The sequence below is a fragment of the Hyla sarda genome, chromosome 3 (assembly GCF_029499605.1).
Source record: "Hyla sarda isolate aHylSar1 chromosome 3, aHylSar1.hap1, whole genome shotgun sequence".
NCBI lineage: Eukaryota > Metazoa > Chordata > Amphibia > Anura > Hylidae > Hyla > Hyla sarda.
In genome coordinates, this window is record NC_079191.1 from 320,854,180 (window position 1) to 320,873,974 (window position 19,795).

At 39.5% G+C, this 19,795-nt stretch overlaps 1 protein-coding gene across 2 annotated transcripts in view; it reads left to right on the forward strand.

Annotated features, from left to right (window-relative positions):
- SPAST (spastin) overlaps positions 1-13,545 on the forward strand; it is a 67,629-nt gene extending 54,084 nt beyond the window's left edge. For both annotated transcript variants that reach the window (XM_056567190.1, XM_056567189.1), the window contains 8 exons: positions 44-119; positions 2,309-2,400; positions 3,030-3,109; positions 7,143-7,185; positions 10,441-10,520; positions 10,667-10,737; positions 11,152-11,192; positions 12,081-13,545. In XM_056567190.1, coding sequence (XP_056423165.1) covers positions 44-119; positions 2,309-2,400; positions 3,030-3,109; positions 7,143-7,185; positions 10,441-10,520; positions 10,667-10,737; positions 11,152-11,192; positions 12,081-12,203 — 606 coding nt within the window. In that variant the 3' untranslated portion in view covers positions 12,204-13,545. The remainder of the gene's footprint in view (positions 1-43; positions 120-2,308; positions 2,401-3,029; positions 3,110-7,142; positions 7,186-10,440; positions 10,521-10,666; positions 10,738-11,151; positions 11,193-12,080) is intronic.
- The last annotated feature ends 6,250 nt before the right edge of the window (positions 13,546-19,795 follow it).

Below are 19,795 nucleotides of genomic sequence, written 5' to 3' on the forward strand. Positions count from 1 at the left end.
TGTATTAGTTATATACTTTTTTTTTTTTGTCTTTTGTTTTTAGGTAGGAGAAGGTGAAAAACTAGTGCGAGCACTCTTTTCTGTGGCTAGAGAACTACAGCCATCCATTATTTTTATAGGTAAAATATCTGGCTGAGCCATAACCATGAAATTGGTATTTGTTATGAGTGACTTTGTTTGTTGGGATCCAACCCATCAAGACATGGACTTCACAGTGCCTCTGAAAGTGTCTTGTATCTGGCACCAATACATTTACAGTAGATTTTTTGAGTCCTGTAGGTTGAAAGGTGGGACCTCCATGGATCATACTTTTTATTTTAAGATTATAAATATTGTATAAGATTGAGCTCTGAGAGTTTGGATGCCCAGTGTAGCAGGGCACATTTTACCGCTCTGCAGAAATTTTTAGGTAGGTGTTAAAGTAACATCCACATGAATGTCAGGGCCTAAGGTTTCCTAGCAGAATATCACCCAGACCATCACACTGCCAGTTTGCTTTCTTCCCATAGTGCATGCAGGTGTCAAAATGTCATCAAACCATATTTTCTAAACCTACTCTAAACCTACTCCAATTATATTCCCTAACTACCCCTAACACCCCTCCTGGTCCTAAAAAATATATTCCGAGCTTTAAAAAGCTCTGTATCTTACCTTTCCCCTTGATAACATTGTGTGAGCTCCTGGCAGGAAAAAGTGGGCGTACCCCAGCAGGCGCAATGTCACTGTAGCCTGTGAGAACTCTGCCCTGCCATGCCTCGCCATGCCCCGCACGCACTTCCTGAGTTTGGTCTCCTGCCAGGCCAGGAGGAGACCAAACTAACTGTTTGACTTGCGCAGGGAACAGAGCAGAGCCACCCAGTGTCCGTTTTTTCAGTCACATTAAAAACATATAAAGGTTGAGAATTTTAACAGCAAATAAATAGCAAAGTGTCTTTATAATTACATAAGGAACAATATATTTAAAGCTTAGTTTGGTGACAGTTACTCTTTAAATATCAGACAAGCTCCCCTTGCTTTATGGATGGTCATGTACCCATTGTTGGTCATTTCAGCAGTGGACCAGGGGTCTATGCAGAATTAAATTTTTTAGCAAGTTGCGCTACAGTAGGCTTTCTGTTGGAACAGAAGACTTAAAAAGTGGTTATCCAGGATTAGAAAAACAGAGCTCCTTTCTTCCAAAAACCAGAACCACAGCTGTCCTTAGGATGTGTGTGGTATTGCAAATACCTTTGAAGTGAATGGAGCCTAGTTATAATACACCACACAACCTGAGGACAGGTGTGATTCTATTTTTGGAAGAAATTAACTCAGCTAACTCTGTTTTAGTATTCTTGGATAACACCTTTAACTGCTGCATTCCAGATACCTAGAAGCTGTTTTGGAAATACCTCATCAGCTAGTTACCACAGTGTTTCCCTTACTGAAAATATTGAAATAAAAAAGAGATGTGCGCCCTCGTGTAATTCCCTCCGTTGGTGAAACTAAACATGAAGTTAAAGAGCTCCTTACTAGATTGTGTTGCCCTGAGGATACAACACCTGAATTAGCCGTCTGCAGGTCAAACCGGATGCACCCTAAAATCCCGTCAGGAACTATGGACAGAAGCACACTGCACAGTGCATAACAACTTTGTCCAGTACTGGGCGCTTCTTCAATGATAGGCTCATAAGTGTAGTATAAGATTTCCTATATATTTTGCAACGCATTTCTAATTTGGATAGAATTCTTCGTCGGGCAGGATAGGCATGCACATATGCATTTATGTTGTCTGTGTTTGCATATGTGTAAGCCTATCCGGTCTAAGAATTCTGTACAAACTTGAAACGCATTGCTAAATGGGAATTCTTATACTACACTCATACTCCATGGAAGAAGAGCCGGGGACTGGTCAAAGTTTTTAGGCACTGTGCAGTACATTTCTGTACAGTGTTTCCCTTGTCACAGTAGCTGAGATCAGTATTCTTACCCGTATTTTTTTTCTCCGCACCTATATTACAGCCTGGCCAGACTGCTGCTGACCTGAACTCAGAGCAGTTTGGTTCATAAATCCTGCCATCAGACAGGGCACCTGAACCATAATTTGGGCACTAAAATGTAGCCATAATACATGTATGGAAAACATGTATATACACTGTGTTATGCCTACTGCAGAGTTTTATGGATATTGTGTGACTTACAGATTTGAAGAACACTAAAGAGAGAATCTATGTGTCCTGCATCATCCCCACTATGGAAAAAAATGGTTCCTTTTAATAACAATTAGACTTTACTTGCCATTTAATATGCAAATTCACATCTGTCTTTCCAGATGAAGTGGATAGCCTTTTATGTGAAAGGCGAGAAGGAGAACATGATGCAAGCAGGCGATTAAAAACTGAATTTTTAATAGAATTTGATGGTGTAAGTATTGTATTGTATTAAAAGCAACTTGTCCCCTGCTTATACTGCCCAAACTCCAGTGACCAGTTTCCCGGGTCATGACAGATTTTTTTTTAACTGATTTTCTCTGAAATGCCCAGACGTTTTAGAGTAAGTCACAGTGTAGTCATAGTGTTCTGGGTCCCCACTCCCAGCACCTGTTTCTTGCTGCCCGCTGTTTAGGCAGTACAAAACAGTTAACAGGTTCTCTTTAATAATAATAAAATGTTACTATTAATTTGGTTATTTGTAACCGTAATGTTTATATCTACTTTTACTACGACAAATGAAATAACAGTACCATTTTATAAATTGCTAACAGTTTTAGTATAGTATAGTGATTTGTTTGATCTGTTTGATTTGACTATCAATATCTGATTGGTGGCAGCCTGTTTCTGCTGATAGAAAAGAGCGTAGCATACCAGTGACTGTTGCATCCATTTTATTGTTTGACATAACACCCCTTTTGGTTTTGGTTTCTCGGACACTGTTCATTTTCATTGAACATAAATAAATACTTATATTTTTAAAGATGTTTTTTTTTTTTTTTTATAATTTTTTTTTATTATATAACATTTTTGTTTACTGATGTTATCCTGATTGTTGAACAGGTACAGTCAGGAGGGGATGACAGAGTTCTTGTTATGGGAGCAACTAACAGACCTCAGGAGCTGGATGAAGCAGTTCTCAGGTATTGCATTGTACAAAATATATACATAGAGATATACATAGAGACTGCATACAGGAAGTAACACTATATATGATATACATGGCAAAAAGTATCATCATTTGTAAAAAAAAAAAAAAAGATTTAGAGAAATTTAGAGCCTTTCACACAGCCATAAGATTAAAGCGGTATCTCTACCGCTTCCATAGACAATGCATGGCGCATGTGCCAACAACCCACAGCTTCACGCAATAGTGAAAGTCAGAGCCCTGTTTTGCAGATTGCAGGGGTTTCTGTGGAAAGGGGCAGGGCTGTGGAGTCGGTAGATAAATGTTCCGACTCCGTAGTTTTTTGTTCTTCCGACTCCGACTCCTCTGTATTAATATGCGAATTTATTTATATACACTTACAGTTGAATCCAAGAAGCTGTTCCACCAAGTTCTTCTAAGCTCTTCTAGCAGAGCGAGGTAGTTGGGCAGAAGCTGCTGCCTACTCCTTTTTGTGTGCTGATCTGCTGCTGAAGATAGGGTAGTGGGAGGATCCAGGAAGGGGCATTTATTATAAAACATGATTACCCTAGTAGAATCCCATAGTCATGTTTAAAGTTTGAGCTAACAATCGAAGTTTACAAGTTTGTATAGCCTTAGCTGAATGGCAGCAGTTTTTCCAATGGTTTACAGGTTCAGTCTTGAACTATTGACCCTCCATTCCCTTCACTTATACAAGTGTCTCTAGTCCTGCAAAAAACATATTTACTTAACCCGTTTACGCAAAATCAGGTACATGTACCTGATGATTAGCGGTGACTTCGCGCAACATCAGGTACATGTACCTGATGGACATAAACTGTCACAACGCTGCCGCGCGCTGTGACAGTTTTATGAAACTTGCTGTGCTACACAGCAGGACCTCCCTGAAGCCGGCCAGGGACCAATCGCAGCGGTCTCCGGCCGGCGATCGCTGCTATTGGTCCGTCAGTTCAGACGAACCGAAAGCAGGGATCTGGCGGCGGTCTCCTCCTTCCCCCTCTCCTCCTTCCCCCTCTCCTCCTTCCCCCTCTCCTCCTTCCCCCTCTCCTCCTTCCCCCTCTCCTCCTTCCCCCTCTCCTCCTTCCCCCTCTCCTCCGTCGCTTCATTCAGTGAAGCGATCGGTGGTGAGAGGGGCCCCGCTGGGGGAGGCCGCCCGCAGCACTCAGGATCGGAGCGCAGCTCCGATCCTGAGTTAACCCTGTAGACGCTGCGGTCACTGTGACCGCGGCGTCTATTAGGATTACAGAGGGAGGGTGCTCCAACTGTCACCATCGGCGCTCTGCAAAGTGAAAGCAGAGCGCTGATGGTTGCCATGGCAACCGGAGGACTGACAGTAGCCTCCATTGCCATGGCAACATGAGTGATCAGTCTCTACCTAAGGTAGGGACTGATCTTTCCTATGCTGATTTATGGGGATATCTAACATACAGGCCCCTCAATTCCACTTCAGAACTGAACTGGTCCCTGAAAAATCAGATTTTGAAATTTTCTTGAAAATCTGGAAAATTGCTGCTAAACTTATAAACCCTCTAACATTCAAAAAAAGTAAAATTATGTTTATCAAATGATGGGAACATAAAGTAGACATATTGTAGATGTGAATTAATCATAAATTTGGTGCGATATGACTATTTATGGTACAAGCATAAAATGTAAAGTCTCGAAAAATGCTAATTTTTCATTTTTTTTCGCCAAATTTTTCATTTTTTTTACAAAAAACGCTGAATATATCAATCAAAATTTACCACTAATGTAAAGTACAATATGTCACGAAAAAACAATCTCAGAATTGGGTTGATAAGTAACAGCGTTCCAAAGTTATTACCACATAAAGAGACACATGTCAGATTTGAAAAAAAGGCCTTGGTCATTAAGGCCAAAACAGGCTGTTGAGTAAAGGGGTTTCCCTTATCAGTGAGAGGCTAGGTTACCTATGGGTTCCCTGTAACAGCAGAACACAACACTATGGAAAGTATAAGTATTGCCGTTCCTAATTGTGTGTTGCGTGCCATATAGTGAAGCACATGAAAAGCATGCTTCTGCACGGTAACGTGTTCGTTTTGCGGTTACGTGAGGCACTGCATGCATTGGTCTTTATTCTTACAGTAGAGAAGTGATTAATTATAACTTTTTGTGATTTGGGACATTTAAACTTGCTTTTTTTTTTTTATTCCAATTTAAATTTAGTAGGAGTCGGTGCATTGTTTGCCGACTCAGACTCCAGGTACCCAAAATTTCATCAGACTCCACAGCACTGGAAAGGGGATAAGGTTTTTAGGGGCTGAATACCCCTTTTAAAGCTGTCTGTAAAGGCAAAATTTGTCTCTCTCTCATGTTTAATGCACCTGTAAATATACTTACTAAAGTTATTTGAAAGGAATCTGTCAGCTGTATTTGCTGCTAAGAGCTGCAGATAATATTGGATAGCTGTCAAGGCATGAAAGTAGACTGGTGAGGATGATGGGAGTTGGCAAACTTTTATAAAATGACCTTTTTATTTCTCAGCCAAGTGTCAATGAGGAGGCAGTAAGGTCAAGTGCCACAGCCTGGCACGTCTCCTCAATTACCCTAACCGTACAGCCCCTCCTTGACCGACAAACAGGACTCTACTCTTCAATCAAGGAGGGGCTGGGCATTTAGGGCCTGCCTCCTTGACACTTGATATAGATAATTTTTTAAATAAGTTTGGCAACCACCAAAAGCTTTCCAACAGTGTCTGCAGCTCTCAGCTGCAAATAGAGCACATTTTTGAAGGAAATCTGTCAGCACCAAGTTTGAGGATATAAGGGGAAATTCATCAAGACCTGTGCTGAGGAAAAGTTGACCAGTTTCCCATAGCAACCAATCAGATGGCTTCTTTAATTTTTCAGAGGCCTTTTCAAAAACGAAAGAAACAATCTGATTGGTTACAATGGGCAACCTTTCCTCTGGACAAGTTTTGATGAATCTTCCCCATAATCTTAACTTCATTTTAAAACTCTGATATTCCGTTTAAAATCTGTTCATAGCTTTAGCATTTTTTATGTCATGTGAGGGTACATAACCCAGCAAACTTATATGGTATTTGGGATGTGTACTGGATGTGAGTTTTAATAATCCAGGATAAACATGTGGACAGCTTGTGTTATGTGTCCCCTGCGATGTGCGCACTCCCCCCCCCCCCCCCCCCCCAATCTACAGGCTGATACATGATGTGTGATCTGCTATCCCTAAGGGAATGTTCACACAGAGTAATGTGAACGAAATCTCCGCTCACACAATTTCAGCGGTTGGACCGCACAGCCCTGCACTATCACTGTTAACGGCAATGCAGGGCTCGTGGACTTCCACACAAAGAAAGAACATGTTTATTCTTTGCGCGTATCAATTTTAGAAGCAGAATTGTTCGCCACTGAAATTCCTCAGTGTAAACGGGTCTCACGAAAGACCCATTCCCACTAATGTTAATGTTCACTGCACTTAATTCCTATCATGGAATTATGCGGGAATTGCTCAGTGTGAACATACTTTTAGTGTGCTTTCTTCTTCCTCACACCCTGATCTGTCGTATGAGAGATGCTTTCTTTCTCGGTTTCTATCTCTAAGGGCTGGTTCACACTACAAAATTTCTACTTGCAGAAGAATCTCAATGGGATTTTGCTGCTCATTTCACACTACCGAAGTTCTGTATTCATTTGGATTCAGCCGGAACATTAAACTTGTTAAATTTTCCGGCAGAATCTGTTGAAGTCCCAACAATGAGCTGTAGTGAATGGGATGACATCTTCAGGATATACCATAAATGTCTGATCTTCACAATGGTACAGTTGTGCTTCTGTCAGGAGAAAAAAGTGAAGAGAATGCAAAGCTATATCAGCAGCGGCCAGAGCTCCACCACTCCTAACTCTGTTATCACTTTTATGTTAACCCTTTAACTACCATAATTGATAATACTGATTTAATGAGTTTTCTGATGGAGGAAGCTGATTTTGATAACATGAAATCCTTACTGCATAGTGTTTCTTACTAAATCATTGTATTGTTTGCAGGAGATTTACGAAAAGGGTTTATGTCTCCTTACCAAATGAAGAGGTATGAAAAAATATTGTTTGATTTTTGTTACTTGCCAAGGCCCATTTATGCCCATTTCTCAAGTCTTTTTGTTTTTTGTGAAGAACAGAAACACTGGAGGGAACTGGTGACAAATGATCCCAGAATTTTCTATGAGGTTGGGTTTGTGTCTGGTGGCATCAGTGTAATCACTGGCCTTTTCTGACAAAAAGGGGAAATTCATAACTTGGATGCTGTATGATTTTATTACTGTTCATTTAAAGAGTTACTATCACTTCTAAAAACGTTTGACATGTCATAAATTTGACGTCCCAATTTATGGAGCCAGTCTCCTGCTACAAGTTGAATTGAGCTTTGAGTCTGGGATTGAAGCACTCTTTTTCCCTGTTATATCTGGGGATCAGTGGTGATAGGGAATTCAATGGATTCCTACATAATATGTTGTTTGATTCCTAATCAGTAGTTATAAGTTACTAGGCCTAGGAGAAGAAAGACACAGACTCCAAAGCTGAATACAGAATCTTCTTGGTTTACTTAGAGACCAAGATTCTTATAGCACAGGAGAGAGAGGATGGCACGCTGCCAAATTATACGTAGCTACAAACATATGTCTAATCTCATAAGCAGAAAATAAGGCTTCAGACTAAATGGCGCCGAACAGTGTGTTTTCCTGGTGCTCGCGTTCGGCACATTGCGGATTGGGTTGACAGGTTGCTGGGTGGGGCTGGAGAGGACCCAGCAGTCATGCTACATAGTGGCACCAATGACAAAGTAAGAGGTAGGTGGAGTGTCCTTAAAAATTATTTCAGGGATTCAGTTCGCAAGCTTAAGGCAAGGACCTCCAAGGTAATAATTTCTGAAATACTACCGGTACCACGAGCCACACCAGAGAGGCAGCGGGAGGTAAACAAGTGGCTTAAAAACTGGTGTAGGAAGGAGGGGTTTGGGTTCATGGAAAACTGGGCCAACTTTGCTGTCAGGTACTGGCTCTACCGTAGCGACGGGCTACACCTCAATGGGGAGGGTGCAGCTGTGCTTGGGGATAAGATGGCTAGAAGAGTGGAGGAGTGTTTAAACTAGGGACTGGGGGAGGGAACCTACAGCATAGAGGGGAAAGATAGTGTAGATAGAGAGGGGAATATTAATGTACCTGGGGGTGGAGCGGAGGGAGGCGTTAGAATAGTTAATAGGGATAGGCTTCATGGGAAGAGAAAAACATACACCATTGAATTGCATTTTGACTAATGCCTGAAGTCTGTCCAATAAAACAGAGGAACTGGAGTGGTTTATGTCTGAAGAAAATTGTGACATAGTGGGTATAACAGAGACTTGGTTGGACGATAGCTGTGACTGGGCGGTCAACATACAGGGTTATAGTCTATTCAGGAAGGATCGGACAAAACGGAAAGGGGGAGGAGTTTGTCTTTATGTAAAGTCCAGTCTGAAGGCCGCACTGCGGGAGGATGTACGGGAGGCAAACGATAATGTAGTCATTATGGGTTAAAATATATGGAGATGGGGGTTTTCTATAAGCCACTAAACATAATGGAAGAGCCAGAAGACAACATGGCAGCAAATCAGAATGATGTGATAATAATGGGGGACTTTATCCTGATATAAACTGGGAGACTGAGACCTGTGAATCTCATAAAGGAAACAAGTTTCTGACTATAGCTAAAGACAATTATCTGTCCCAAATGGTGCAGGGCCCGACCAGAGGGGGCGCCCTACTAGACTTAAAGGACAACTGCAGTGGTAAACATTTATATATGCCCGTGTCCGGGCCTCAAAAATAAACAAAATAAACTCGTACATACCTTCCTACGAGCCCCCGTTGGTACGGCACAGGCCTCATGGTCCGGCAGTGCCAACGTAATTCCACTTCCTTGGGACGAGCCCACTGTCATGTAAGAAGCCGGCCAGAGCTCCTTACATGACAGTGGGCTCAGCTTATCACAAGCCGGGGCGGGAGGCCTGTGCCGAACCAACGGGGGCTCGTAGGAAGGTATATATGAGTTTATTTTGTTTATTTTTGAAGCACGGACATATATAAATGTGTACCACTGCAGTTGTCCTTTAATATTAACCAACAGACCTGACAGAGTAAATAATGTGCAGGTAGAAGGACACCTTGGAAATAGTGATCATAATATTATACATTATAACTTTTTCTTCAATGAGGGAATCTCTCGAGGGGCTACAAAAACAATGAACTTTAGGAAGGCAAAGTTTGATCAACTCAGAGAAGCCCTTAAAGGGGTATTCCAGGAATGTCTTTTATTTGACTATGCTACAGGGCCTGTAACGTTAGTGTAGTTCATAATATAGTGTCTGTACCTGTGTGTGACTCTTTTCTCACAATTCTTAAGTAAATTTTCAGCCCAATATTTATTTTTAACTGCATACAAAATGACTGCAGATCAATCTGCAACTATTGCAACAGCTGTAGGCACTCTGATTGAAAACCACAGGTCTTTTGAATGGATGCAGCTACAATAAATGACAAAAATAAAGCATTTAAACTACTAAAACACGACTGGAGTGAAGAAGCATTAAAAAGCTTTAGAGAAGAATGTTAAAGGAAAAAACGGTCAGCTTTCTCCCCCCACAATAACCAGCGGTACTGGCTGGTAGCGCGGGAGACACCGGTCAGTTTGATGCTTACCGTGCCCGGATCTGCCGCGTCGTTCGGCCATAATCTGCTGCAGCACCGCCCAGCTCATCAATATTCTTCCTCTGCCTCTCCCTCTTCTGTAATGAAGAGAGAGGGGGGAATATTGATGAGCTGGGTGGAGCTGTGGCAGGCGGCACTGATGTCAGAATGCCAGTTAGCCCGACCGGTGCCAGTTAGCACATAATTAGTATATACCGAAGATAGAAGATTATGGCCGAACGGTGCGGTGGATCCGGGCACGGACAGTACCGCTGGCTAGTGTGGGGGGAGAAAGCTGACAGTTTTCCTTTTAAATATGTAAAAAACAGATAAAAGCAGCAAAAATAGAGACAGAAAGACTCCTTGCCAAAGAGAGTAAAACTAACCCCAAAATGTTCTTTAACTATATAAATAGCAAAAAGATCAAAAATGAAAGTGTTGGCCCTTTTTAAAAAATGATGTATTCTTTTCAGGCATACACTTATGTGAACCTAGCATTAAAGCCTAAGTCACTTAAATTTTTCAAGTGTGTTATTGTTTCTTAATGCATGAGAAAAGGGGATGTTGCATACTTATTTAATAAAATTATTTTTTTTATTTCATAATTCATATTTTTCATACAGACAAGACTGGTACTTTTGCAGAATCTCTTAAGTAAGCAAGGAAACCCACTTACACAGAAAGAGCTGGCACAGTTGGCTAGGTAAGTCCTGTAATAAAATGTAACCAAAGCGTATTTTTTACCGTGTAACTTGCATCACCTATAAATCATGGTTCTAGTATGGCAGAAACCACAAAATGACAAGTAAAACTGTTTAGATTATTTTTTAATGTTTTTTTTTTTTAAAGGCTGACTGAAGGATACTCTGGAAGTGATATAACAGCACTGGCAAAAGATGCAGCTCTTGGACCCATAAGAGGTAGATATGAACATTTTCAGTATATGTTTAAAAAAAAATATATACAAAAATGCATTTTCTCTAAGACCAATACATATTTTTATTTGAATATTTTATTATTAACATTTAACCCGGCTTCTATTGACTCTGGTTTTCAGCAGGCTTTTTGATTATGCTGTAATGTCCCACAAAATTCAAATTTAATAAATTTTATTGTACAAAGTTTAGAAAGACCCAATAATGTTTTTTCTGCAGCATCTAAATAACAAACCAACCACTGATATATTGGTTACATAACTGGGGCACACTGCATGTATACCCAAGTAGTTTTGTACTTCTGATTCCAATGAAAATGTCATCCATAACCCTTGTCTGTAAATTTGTTTTGTTCTGTGGTGGCTCTGTGCTAACGTTTTGTATTTATGTTGCTGACAGAGCTAAAGCCTGAGCAGGTGAAAAATATGTCTGCAAGTGAGGTAATTCAGCTACATGTGTAGTAGATTTATTTTCTTATTTATCGTGTTATCTTATTTTGTAATTTACAGTATAAGCTGGATTTCCAATCAATTTTTTTGTGTAAATGCTTTCAGTGGATGCAGATTTCCTTCCTGTGTTATGGAAGGAATATGTGTTACATATAGATCCTGTGTTATCTATGTACAGGTGTCTCCTTTCACTGTAACCCTCTCCATAATAAGGAGGACACTGCTGGAAAGTGATCTGTACAGGACAAACCTCCTTAGCTAAGCTTTAGGTTTAGTGGCCAGAATGAAAACTGCAAGACTTCGGGATTATTTAAAATTATAGATGTTTTATTGTAATTTCCCATTTAACCAAAAATTCTTTACAAATATGTTGAACATACAAACCTGATCATTATGTCCTAAAAGCAATGCATTCCTTTTAATGAAACCTGAATAAAGAAAATCAGACCTAGTCGCACATCCTGTGCTTCTCAGCATACATGTAAGACTAACAGGTTGTTCGTTTACGCCATGATTATAATGTGCCTAGGCCTGTTTAATTGGCAGGAAACTGCATAGGGCCCTGTTCTTGCAGTCTCCCAGTCCTTTGACTGGAATCACATGAGTGAGTTTTATCTGTTCACACTGATGTGTTGCTGCGCGGTGGCCATTGCTGCCGTGTCTGAGGGGTGGCGTAGCTTAGAGCCGGTGTCTAGGTCAGGCAGCATTGGGGCTGCACTGTCACTGGACGTTCCCCCTATGGTCATTGGCATTACAGTGATGGTCCCTACCCAGCACCATACCATTTTATGTAAGGAACCTGCTACACACAGGTGGCCGTGACATCGCTGGCGCTCTTGCACATTATGATCATAACATGTTTCTTCTCTCTTTTTCCAGATGCGGAACATCAAATTTTCTGACTTCCAGAATTCCTTGAAGAAGATAAAGTGCAGTGTGAGTGGTGCTACACTGGAGTCTTATATCCGATGGAATAAAGAATTTGGTGACACTACAGTATGAAAGCCAGAACTGTGTTTTTGCTTTGTCGAAGAGTTCATAGACCAGCTTGCTCATTGTCAAGCTTGACAGTGGAAGCCTTTGGCAATGTGTACATTTTCAAAAGGAAATGAAAGAAGAATAATAAATTAAAAAGCAAACCCTGAATCGCGTGCACTAAAACTCTAACGATGAAAATGATAACTTTGGGAATATTAACAAGACTTTTTTTAACTGTAGATTGCAGTTTAATTCATATGGTATTTCTTATTGGCTTGAATGAGCTGAAAGAAGAAATCTCCATGTGTGCAGAAGTGATATTTACATGGGTAGTGGCAACCTTCCTGTGAAATGATGAGCTCGTGCGCAGAGGAATTGCATAGTGGAAGACCTGTGCCTTGAGTTCACATTCTTCTGTGCCTGCCCTCCTTTTTAATAATCCGATACCTTATACACTCCTGGTTGTTTACGAACTGTGACTTTTTTGTAAATGTTCATTAGTTGGGAAAGAAGAGACCATGGGTCAAGGTTTTGGTTTACAACAGTAGTACTTCTTACGATCATGTGCCAAAAGGAACAGTTTTGGTGGCACAACATACCAAGAGGAATAATAGCACATGAAAAAGAATCTGAAGCAGCTGGCTTGCTTTGTCAACATCACTAAGTGGTGTGGTCCTCTTTTGTAATGTGAGTCTTCAAACAAAAGCATTTGTTACAGTGTTACAGTAATTCTGGCATCTCGAATACCGTTCTTGAGAATGTATCCACCAAATATATGAAGAATGGTGCTAGATCAGTTCTTCAGACAACACTTTTAAGAATATTTTTTCTTGTTTCCTTTGCTTGCCCATTAAACCTGCTCCGAGACTTCAAGATGACCATTTCAATTTGCAATATAGTTGTATTAAACATCTTACTCTTAGAATATAAATGCTGTTTGAGAATGCAATGTGCTAAACTGCAGACTTAATATTGACACAACTGATTTGGTGTTTTCAGGATTTTTTTATTGAATTGAAGAGGAAATGTTTAGAAAAGTACTTACTAAGAAATATTTTCCTTTAATCTCTGTATCGAAGTCCAGCCACAAGGATGATAAACATTGTATTTCTTTTTTAAATTTGTCTCAACAAAATAATACCCTGCCACCATTTGAATCAATATAAATTCTCTTATTTATGTTTATTTTTTTTTTCTTTGGGTTTGAGGAATGTCTTTTGTCTGTTAAATTTAATATATGTAAACTATGTTAAAACTAATGTTTGTCAATTGTAGTGATCTATAATCTGCCCAAGTGGTCAAATGTTAAATGAAGAGGATTCACAATAAAAATCGGATGGGCAAAGTGTGTTTTCTGTATTCCACTAGACTGCTAAAGGGGGCACAAGGGAAACAGCACTTTATACTAAGTAAATTATACTTTAGTAAATACTTTTACTAGAGGATCTAGGTTTGGACTCCTATCGGATGGTGAGAGAGCAACAATGCCACACTTTCCAACTGTTTTGATTCGTCATACCAGTTATAATACAGTAGTTGATGATGCAGTTGTTGCTTTTATTTTTTAAGTGGCTTTTTAGAAGGAGTGCTTGATTCTTGCCATTGTCTTTTACTCTTGCCTTGGACCATTTCTTTCTTTCTTGTTATGCTTTCCTTTCTGAACTCTATCTACACATTTACTTTCACCTGTACCAGTAGTGGGATACAGTATATATAACAAATACTATTCACTAAGCATTATGTGTGAAAATATCATTACAGCAATGTCAGTGCCTCCTACCAAAATAGATACGCTGCCAAGGTAGGATATGTACAGTCATGGGAAAAGGTTTTACGACTGACACAAATGTTTGGTTTTTACATAGCTGCTTCATATTTTTTTTGTTTTGTTTTTAATCATTTAGTTAGATGTTATTTATAGTAAACTTACACTTGTATTGACAATACAACATGGCATAGCATTGATCAGTATATGCAATCAGAATATTGCGTGTTTTAAAAAGTGTAAAAAAAAAAAAAAAAAAAAAATCATTAACCCCTTCCCTATTAAGTTTAAATCACCCCCCCTTTTCCCATGTTTAAATAAAATTATGTAATAAAGAATAAAAATAATCATATGTGGTATCACCGCGTGCGCAAGTGTCCGAACTATTAAAATATAAGGTTAGCTAAACCGCCCGGTTGATGGCGTACACATAAACAAAATACCAAAGTCCAAAATTGTGCATTTTTGGTCATTTTTGATCAAAACTGGTACAGATAAACTACAGAAGACGGCGCAAAAAATGAGCCCTCAGCCCCATATGCGGAAAAATTAAAAAAAAGTTGTAGGGGTCAGAAGATGCTAACTGTAAACACAAATTTTGGTGCATGTAGTTTATAATTTTTTAACCTCTTAAGGACGCAGGGCGTACCTGTACGATCTGTGCCTGGTCCCGGTGTTTAAAACGGGGTCATGCTGTGACCCCGCATCACACAGAGTCGATCCCGGCTGCTATTCATAGCCAGGACCCTGGGCTAACAGCTAAAATGAAAGTAAATGCTTCCCGGCAGCTCAGTAGGGCTGATCAGGACTATCGCGATAAAATCGCGATGTTCCAATCAGCTAGGACGTGAGCGGAGGTCCCCTTACCTTGCTCCGTCGCGTCCGATTGGCGTTTGATTGCTCCAAGCCTGAGCTACAGGCTTGAGCAATCGAGCCCCTATCTCTCTGATCCATGCAAAGCTATGGCTTTGCAGGAATCAGGGTAAGAGATCAGTGTGTGCAGTGTTATAGCCCCCTATGGGAGCTATAACACTGCAAAAAAAAAAGTTAACAAAGGTAATTTAATCCCTTCCCTAATAAAAGTTTGAATCACCCCCCTTTTCCCATAAAAAAAAAACTTTGTTAATCAAAATAAACATATGTGATATCGCAGTGTGCGTAAATGTCCGAACTATAAAAATATATAATTAATTAAACTGCACGGTCAATGGCGTATGCGCAAAAAAATTCAAGTCCAAATTAGTGTATTTTTGGTCACTTTTTATATCCCAAAAAAAAATGAATAAAAAGCGATCAAAAAGTCTGATCAATGCAAAAATGGTACCGATAAATACTTCAGAATACGGCGCAAAAAATGAGCCCTCATACTGGCCCATACGCGGAAAAATAAAAAAGTTATAGGGGTCAGAAGATGACAATTTTAAACGTATAAATTTTACTGCATGTAGTTATTTTTTTTTTTTTCAGAAGTATGACAAAATCGAACCTATATAAGTAGGGTATCATTTTAATCGTATGGACCTACAGAATAAAGAGAAGGTGTCATTTTTACCAAAAAATGCACTGCATAGAAACGGAAGCCCCCAAAAGTTACAAAATGGAATTTTTTTTTCTTAAATTTTGTCGCACAATTACATTTTTTTCCGTTTAGCCGTGGATTTCTTGGTAAAATGACTAATGTCACTGCAAAGTAGAATTGGTGGCGCAAAAAATAAGTAATCATATGGAATTTTATGTGCAAAATTGAAAGCGTTATGATTTTTAGAAGGTGATGAGTAAAAAATGAAAATGCAAAAACTGAAACATGCTGAGTCCTTAAGGGGTTAAGTATTAAAATAAAATAAAACCCATATAAATTTGCTATCCTTGTAACCGTATGGATCTACAGAATAAAAATGTGTAATTTTTACCAAAAAGTGCACTGCGTAGAAACGGGAGTCCCCAAAAGTTACAAAATGGCGTTTTTTTTATTTCACTGCACAAATTATAATTTTTTTTTGTTTCGCTGCAGATTATATTATAAAATAAGTGATATCATTACAAAGTACTATTGTCGACACAAAAAAACATGCCCTTATATGGGTCTGTAGGTGCAAAATTTAAAGTGTTATGATTTTTAGAAGGAAAGGAGGAAAAACAAAAAAAAAAATGCAAAATCGAAAATTTGCTGCGTTCTTAAGGTGAAAATGGGCTGAGTCCTTAAGGGGTTAAATGCAAAGCACTGATGACTGTATGAGTTATCTTGGAGGTTACCGTGGTTAACAGAATAAGACAATAATTTCAATCTTTCTACTTAGCTAACAGGAAGATTGCTGAAATGATAATAGTGGGTCATTTTGTGTCGGGGCTCGATTTTAGTAGAAATTTATTGCAATTTATTTGATAATTTTTCATAACAATCTAGAGTTCATGCAAATTACAACTATGAAAACTGAGGCAGCAAACTTTGAAAACCAACATTTGTCAGTTTCTCATCTTTTGACCACGACTGTACAGGAGTGTCATTGCATTGATACAGGCCTTTTTTAAGTAAAGAAATAGTTCCTCCGAAGGATAGTGATTTATATATAGGATTTTTACCATTACAAAGCATTTGACCTGCTGTCCTAGTCAGGCATGTTTTGGGTGACATCGGAGCATAATAGAAGTACTCTTATTGACATTATGGTGCTGGAAAGTCTTTTTTACCTTTCTTTCTACAGTTGTATTAATATATAGACAGTTTTTCCTCAGCTCACCTTCCCAGCCAGAGTCCTGTAGGTGTGAACCAACACCAAGCAATATGTATAAAAACTGATATCCAGCGCAGGTTCTTGTGCAATAAGAAATATTTCTTTATTCAAGCCATACAGAGCAGGATATAAAGTGACGTGTTTCAGCCGGTATAACCAGCCTTACTCATACAAAGAAAGTGTGACCACAGTCATGTTCTTATAGACAGAAGGAGTCATCAGTCCGCCCCAGACAGCTGATGCAGACAGGCGAGTCCACTCCCACAAGAACCATGCAAGTGAGAAATTTGTATTAATACTCACACATGAGCCATTTATGAGGGAATTGGAGCCATTGAGCTTACTACAGGTACTAACTAGTTTCAGGCTTAAAGGACCTTTTAAATAAATTAAGGGTTCTTGAGGACTGCTTTCTCAGCTTACTGTGCATAGGTTTTGATCTTCCCATAAGTATAATATATCAGCAATGTCCTAGGAGCTTACAGAAAACCTCTACTACTATAAATAGAGATGAGCGAACTTACAGTAAATTCGATTCGTCACAAACTTCTCCGCTCGGCAGTTGATGGCTTTTCCTGCATAAATTAGTTCAGCTTTCCGGTGCTCCGGTGGGCTGGAAAAGGTGGATACAGTCCTAGGAGATTCTTTCCTAGGACTGTATCCACCTTTTCCAGCCCACCGGAGCACCGGAAAGCTGAACTAATTTATGCAGGAGAAGTCATCAACTGCCGAGTGGAGAAGTTCATGACGAATCGAATTTACTGTAAGTTCGCTCATCTCTAACTATGAACAGCAACAAGTTTTATAATGAAGCTTCGTAATCCCAGTCATTTTTTAATAAGCTATGAAAGATGCACAATTTTGTGCAAAGCGAACTGTTAACATTTTATTACGTTGTTTATAGGCTACATCACTTAGTATACTTGGAGATACAAGCATACCCATTGAATTTAATAGACCGAGTGTAGTCTTTTAGCTCAGTCTATTAAAGTCAAATGGGATGATTTATCAAAACCGGTGTAGAAGAAAAGTGGTGCCGTTGCTCACAGCAACCAATCAGATCTCTTCTTTCATTTTGAAAAAGGCCTCTGAAAAATGAAAGGAGCGATCTGATTGGTTGCTATGGGCAACTGCTCCTCTTTTCCTCTGCACAGGTTTTGATAAACAACCCCTACCCCCCCCCCCCAACTGGGTGCACCATGGGGTGGCCCTGGGAAATGTTGTAATACATTTTTTTTCCAGTATACTTGCTTTTTCTAATCCCATTTACTTTGGGGGAGATATGTCAGCCCTTGTGCATTGAAAATAAAAGCTTGAACCTGTTTGGTTGCTATGGACAACTGTTCCACTGTTCCTTTTCACTAGGTTTAATTCCTTTAGTGAATGGGATTTTCTTATCATTTTTGAACCAAATGGAAAAAAAAAAAAAAAAAAAACTAATGAGGGTTACACTTAAAAAAGGAAAGATAAAGAAACAGGTTAATAGAGCATGTATCTCCATAATGGTGGTACTGGTATGAGTAAGTGATACATAATTTTAAGCCGGTGAATCAGCTGTCAGTTTCCCTTTTAACACCGAAGAAGAGACTCCCAACAACCCAAGGGTAACAAAATGTACTTGAACCAAATACTTGCTAGATCAAAATATTACTGAAAATAATGAGATTTCAATCACTCGAGGTAGGGAGACACCCTGATCTTCAAGAAGCATCAACATGTTATTCACGTATAAAGAGATTCTTTACCCCACAGCTCCAAACCCATAACTATGGGGCCCATTCTTACCTCAATTGCTAACAGTCACTAAAGCAAATAAAGGGGAGAGGATGCAATCCTGTCTAGTGCCCTGAAATAACAAAAAGCCCTCTGTACAAACTCCCATCAGCAAGGACACAATAAAGCCTTTACCCCAGCTCCATGTTTGTCCCCTGGTTGTGTGTGATATGACAACTTGCCTACATTCACTTTAACAGAACTGAGCTGCAGCAGAACCACACCCAACCTGGGGAGAGACAGGGAGCTGTTTTTGAAAGAAACTAGCTTTGTTTTTCTAATCCTGGATAACCTTTTTTTAACAGCAACCAAAGAAAGATAGGATAGCTTGGGTGGGTGGGTAATCTGGATGCATGCAAATAAGCGATGGATGTTATCTTTGGCTGTGTCACGATCACACCCTATCGGTCCAGACAAGACATTGAGAGAGTGGGATGGTGCGAGGGTTAAAGCCGCCAGACCTCTGGGTATCCACTACTAGTCCCAGCAAGTCACCAATTTAACCCTGAGATAAACGTGTTTCCACCAGAGCTGCCTTCAGAAAGGTGAGCTCATATATTTAGAGATCAAAGACCAGAGCTGATTAATTAAACATTTAATCTGATAAAAGGTATCACAGTGCTGACTATATAAAAATACAGAAACAAGTGACATACAGTTACAAAAATATGAAAGAGTTTAGCAAGGCAAGTTCAGAAATCAAAAGATGAAGTTCTTACAGCATGATGGTCTAGCAGTCCTTCAGTGAGAGTGCTGTTCTTAGGATGGTCTTGTCAGCTTGTTGCACAGCATTGAACACCCAACTTTGAGTTTAGCATTGTTTTTAATATCATATCTGCTTTCTTGGGAGGGAGACTCCATTCCCCCCTCCCCTCTGATCCCACCCTCTGATCTGTTTGATTATATGATGGGACCAGAGTGCATGACTTCAAAGGAGAAACCAAACAGACAGCCAGACCTCCAATAAAATGCAGTACACAAAAGGACACACCGTCTGAATGACCCTTCACCCATGTCCTGGACAATCCATCACACACAGTTATAATTATAATACACATATAGGATTTTAATAATCAGGCCTTGGGCCTGACAGGCTGTTATTCCAGGAATGAAATAATTCTGATAGTCAAGTCCTTTGCCAACAACATAATGTCAGTTTGTCTGGAACAGCACAACATCAATTTACAATTGCTTTGAAGAGTGATGATAGTCAAATCAGCCACCTTTCCAAATACAATATATATTATTAAAGAATGGTTTATCTTCTGTCCCGACAAACTACCTTTATATATTTGAGTGTATCAAAAATGTTAATCTTTTTGCTAGATGCTGGTGTAATTTTATAA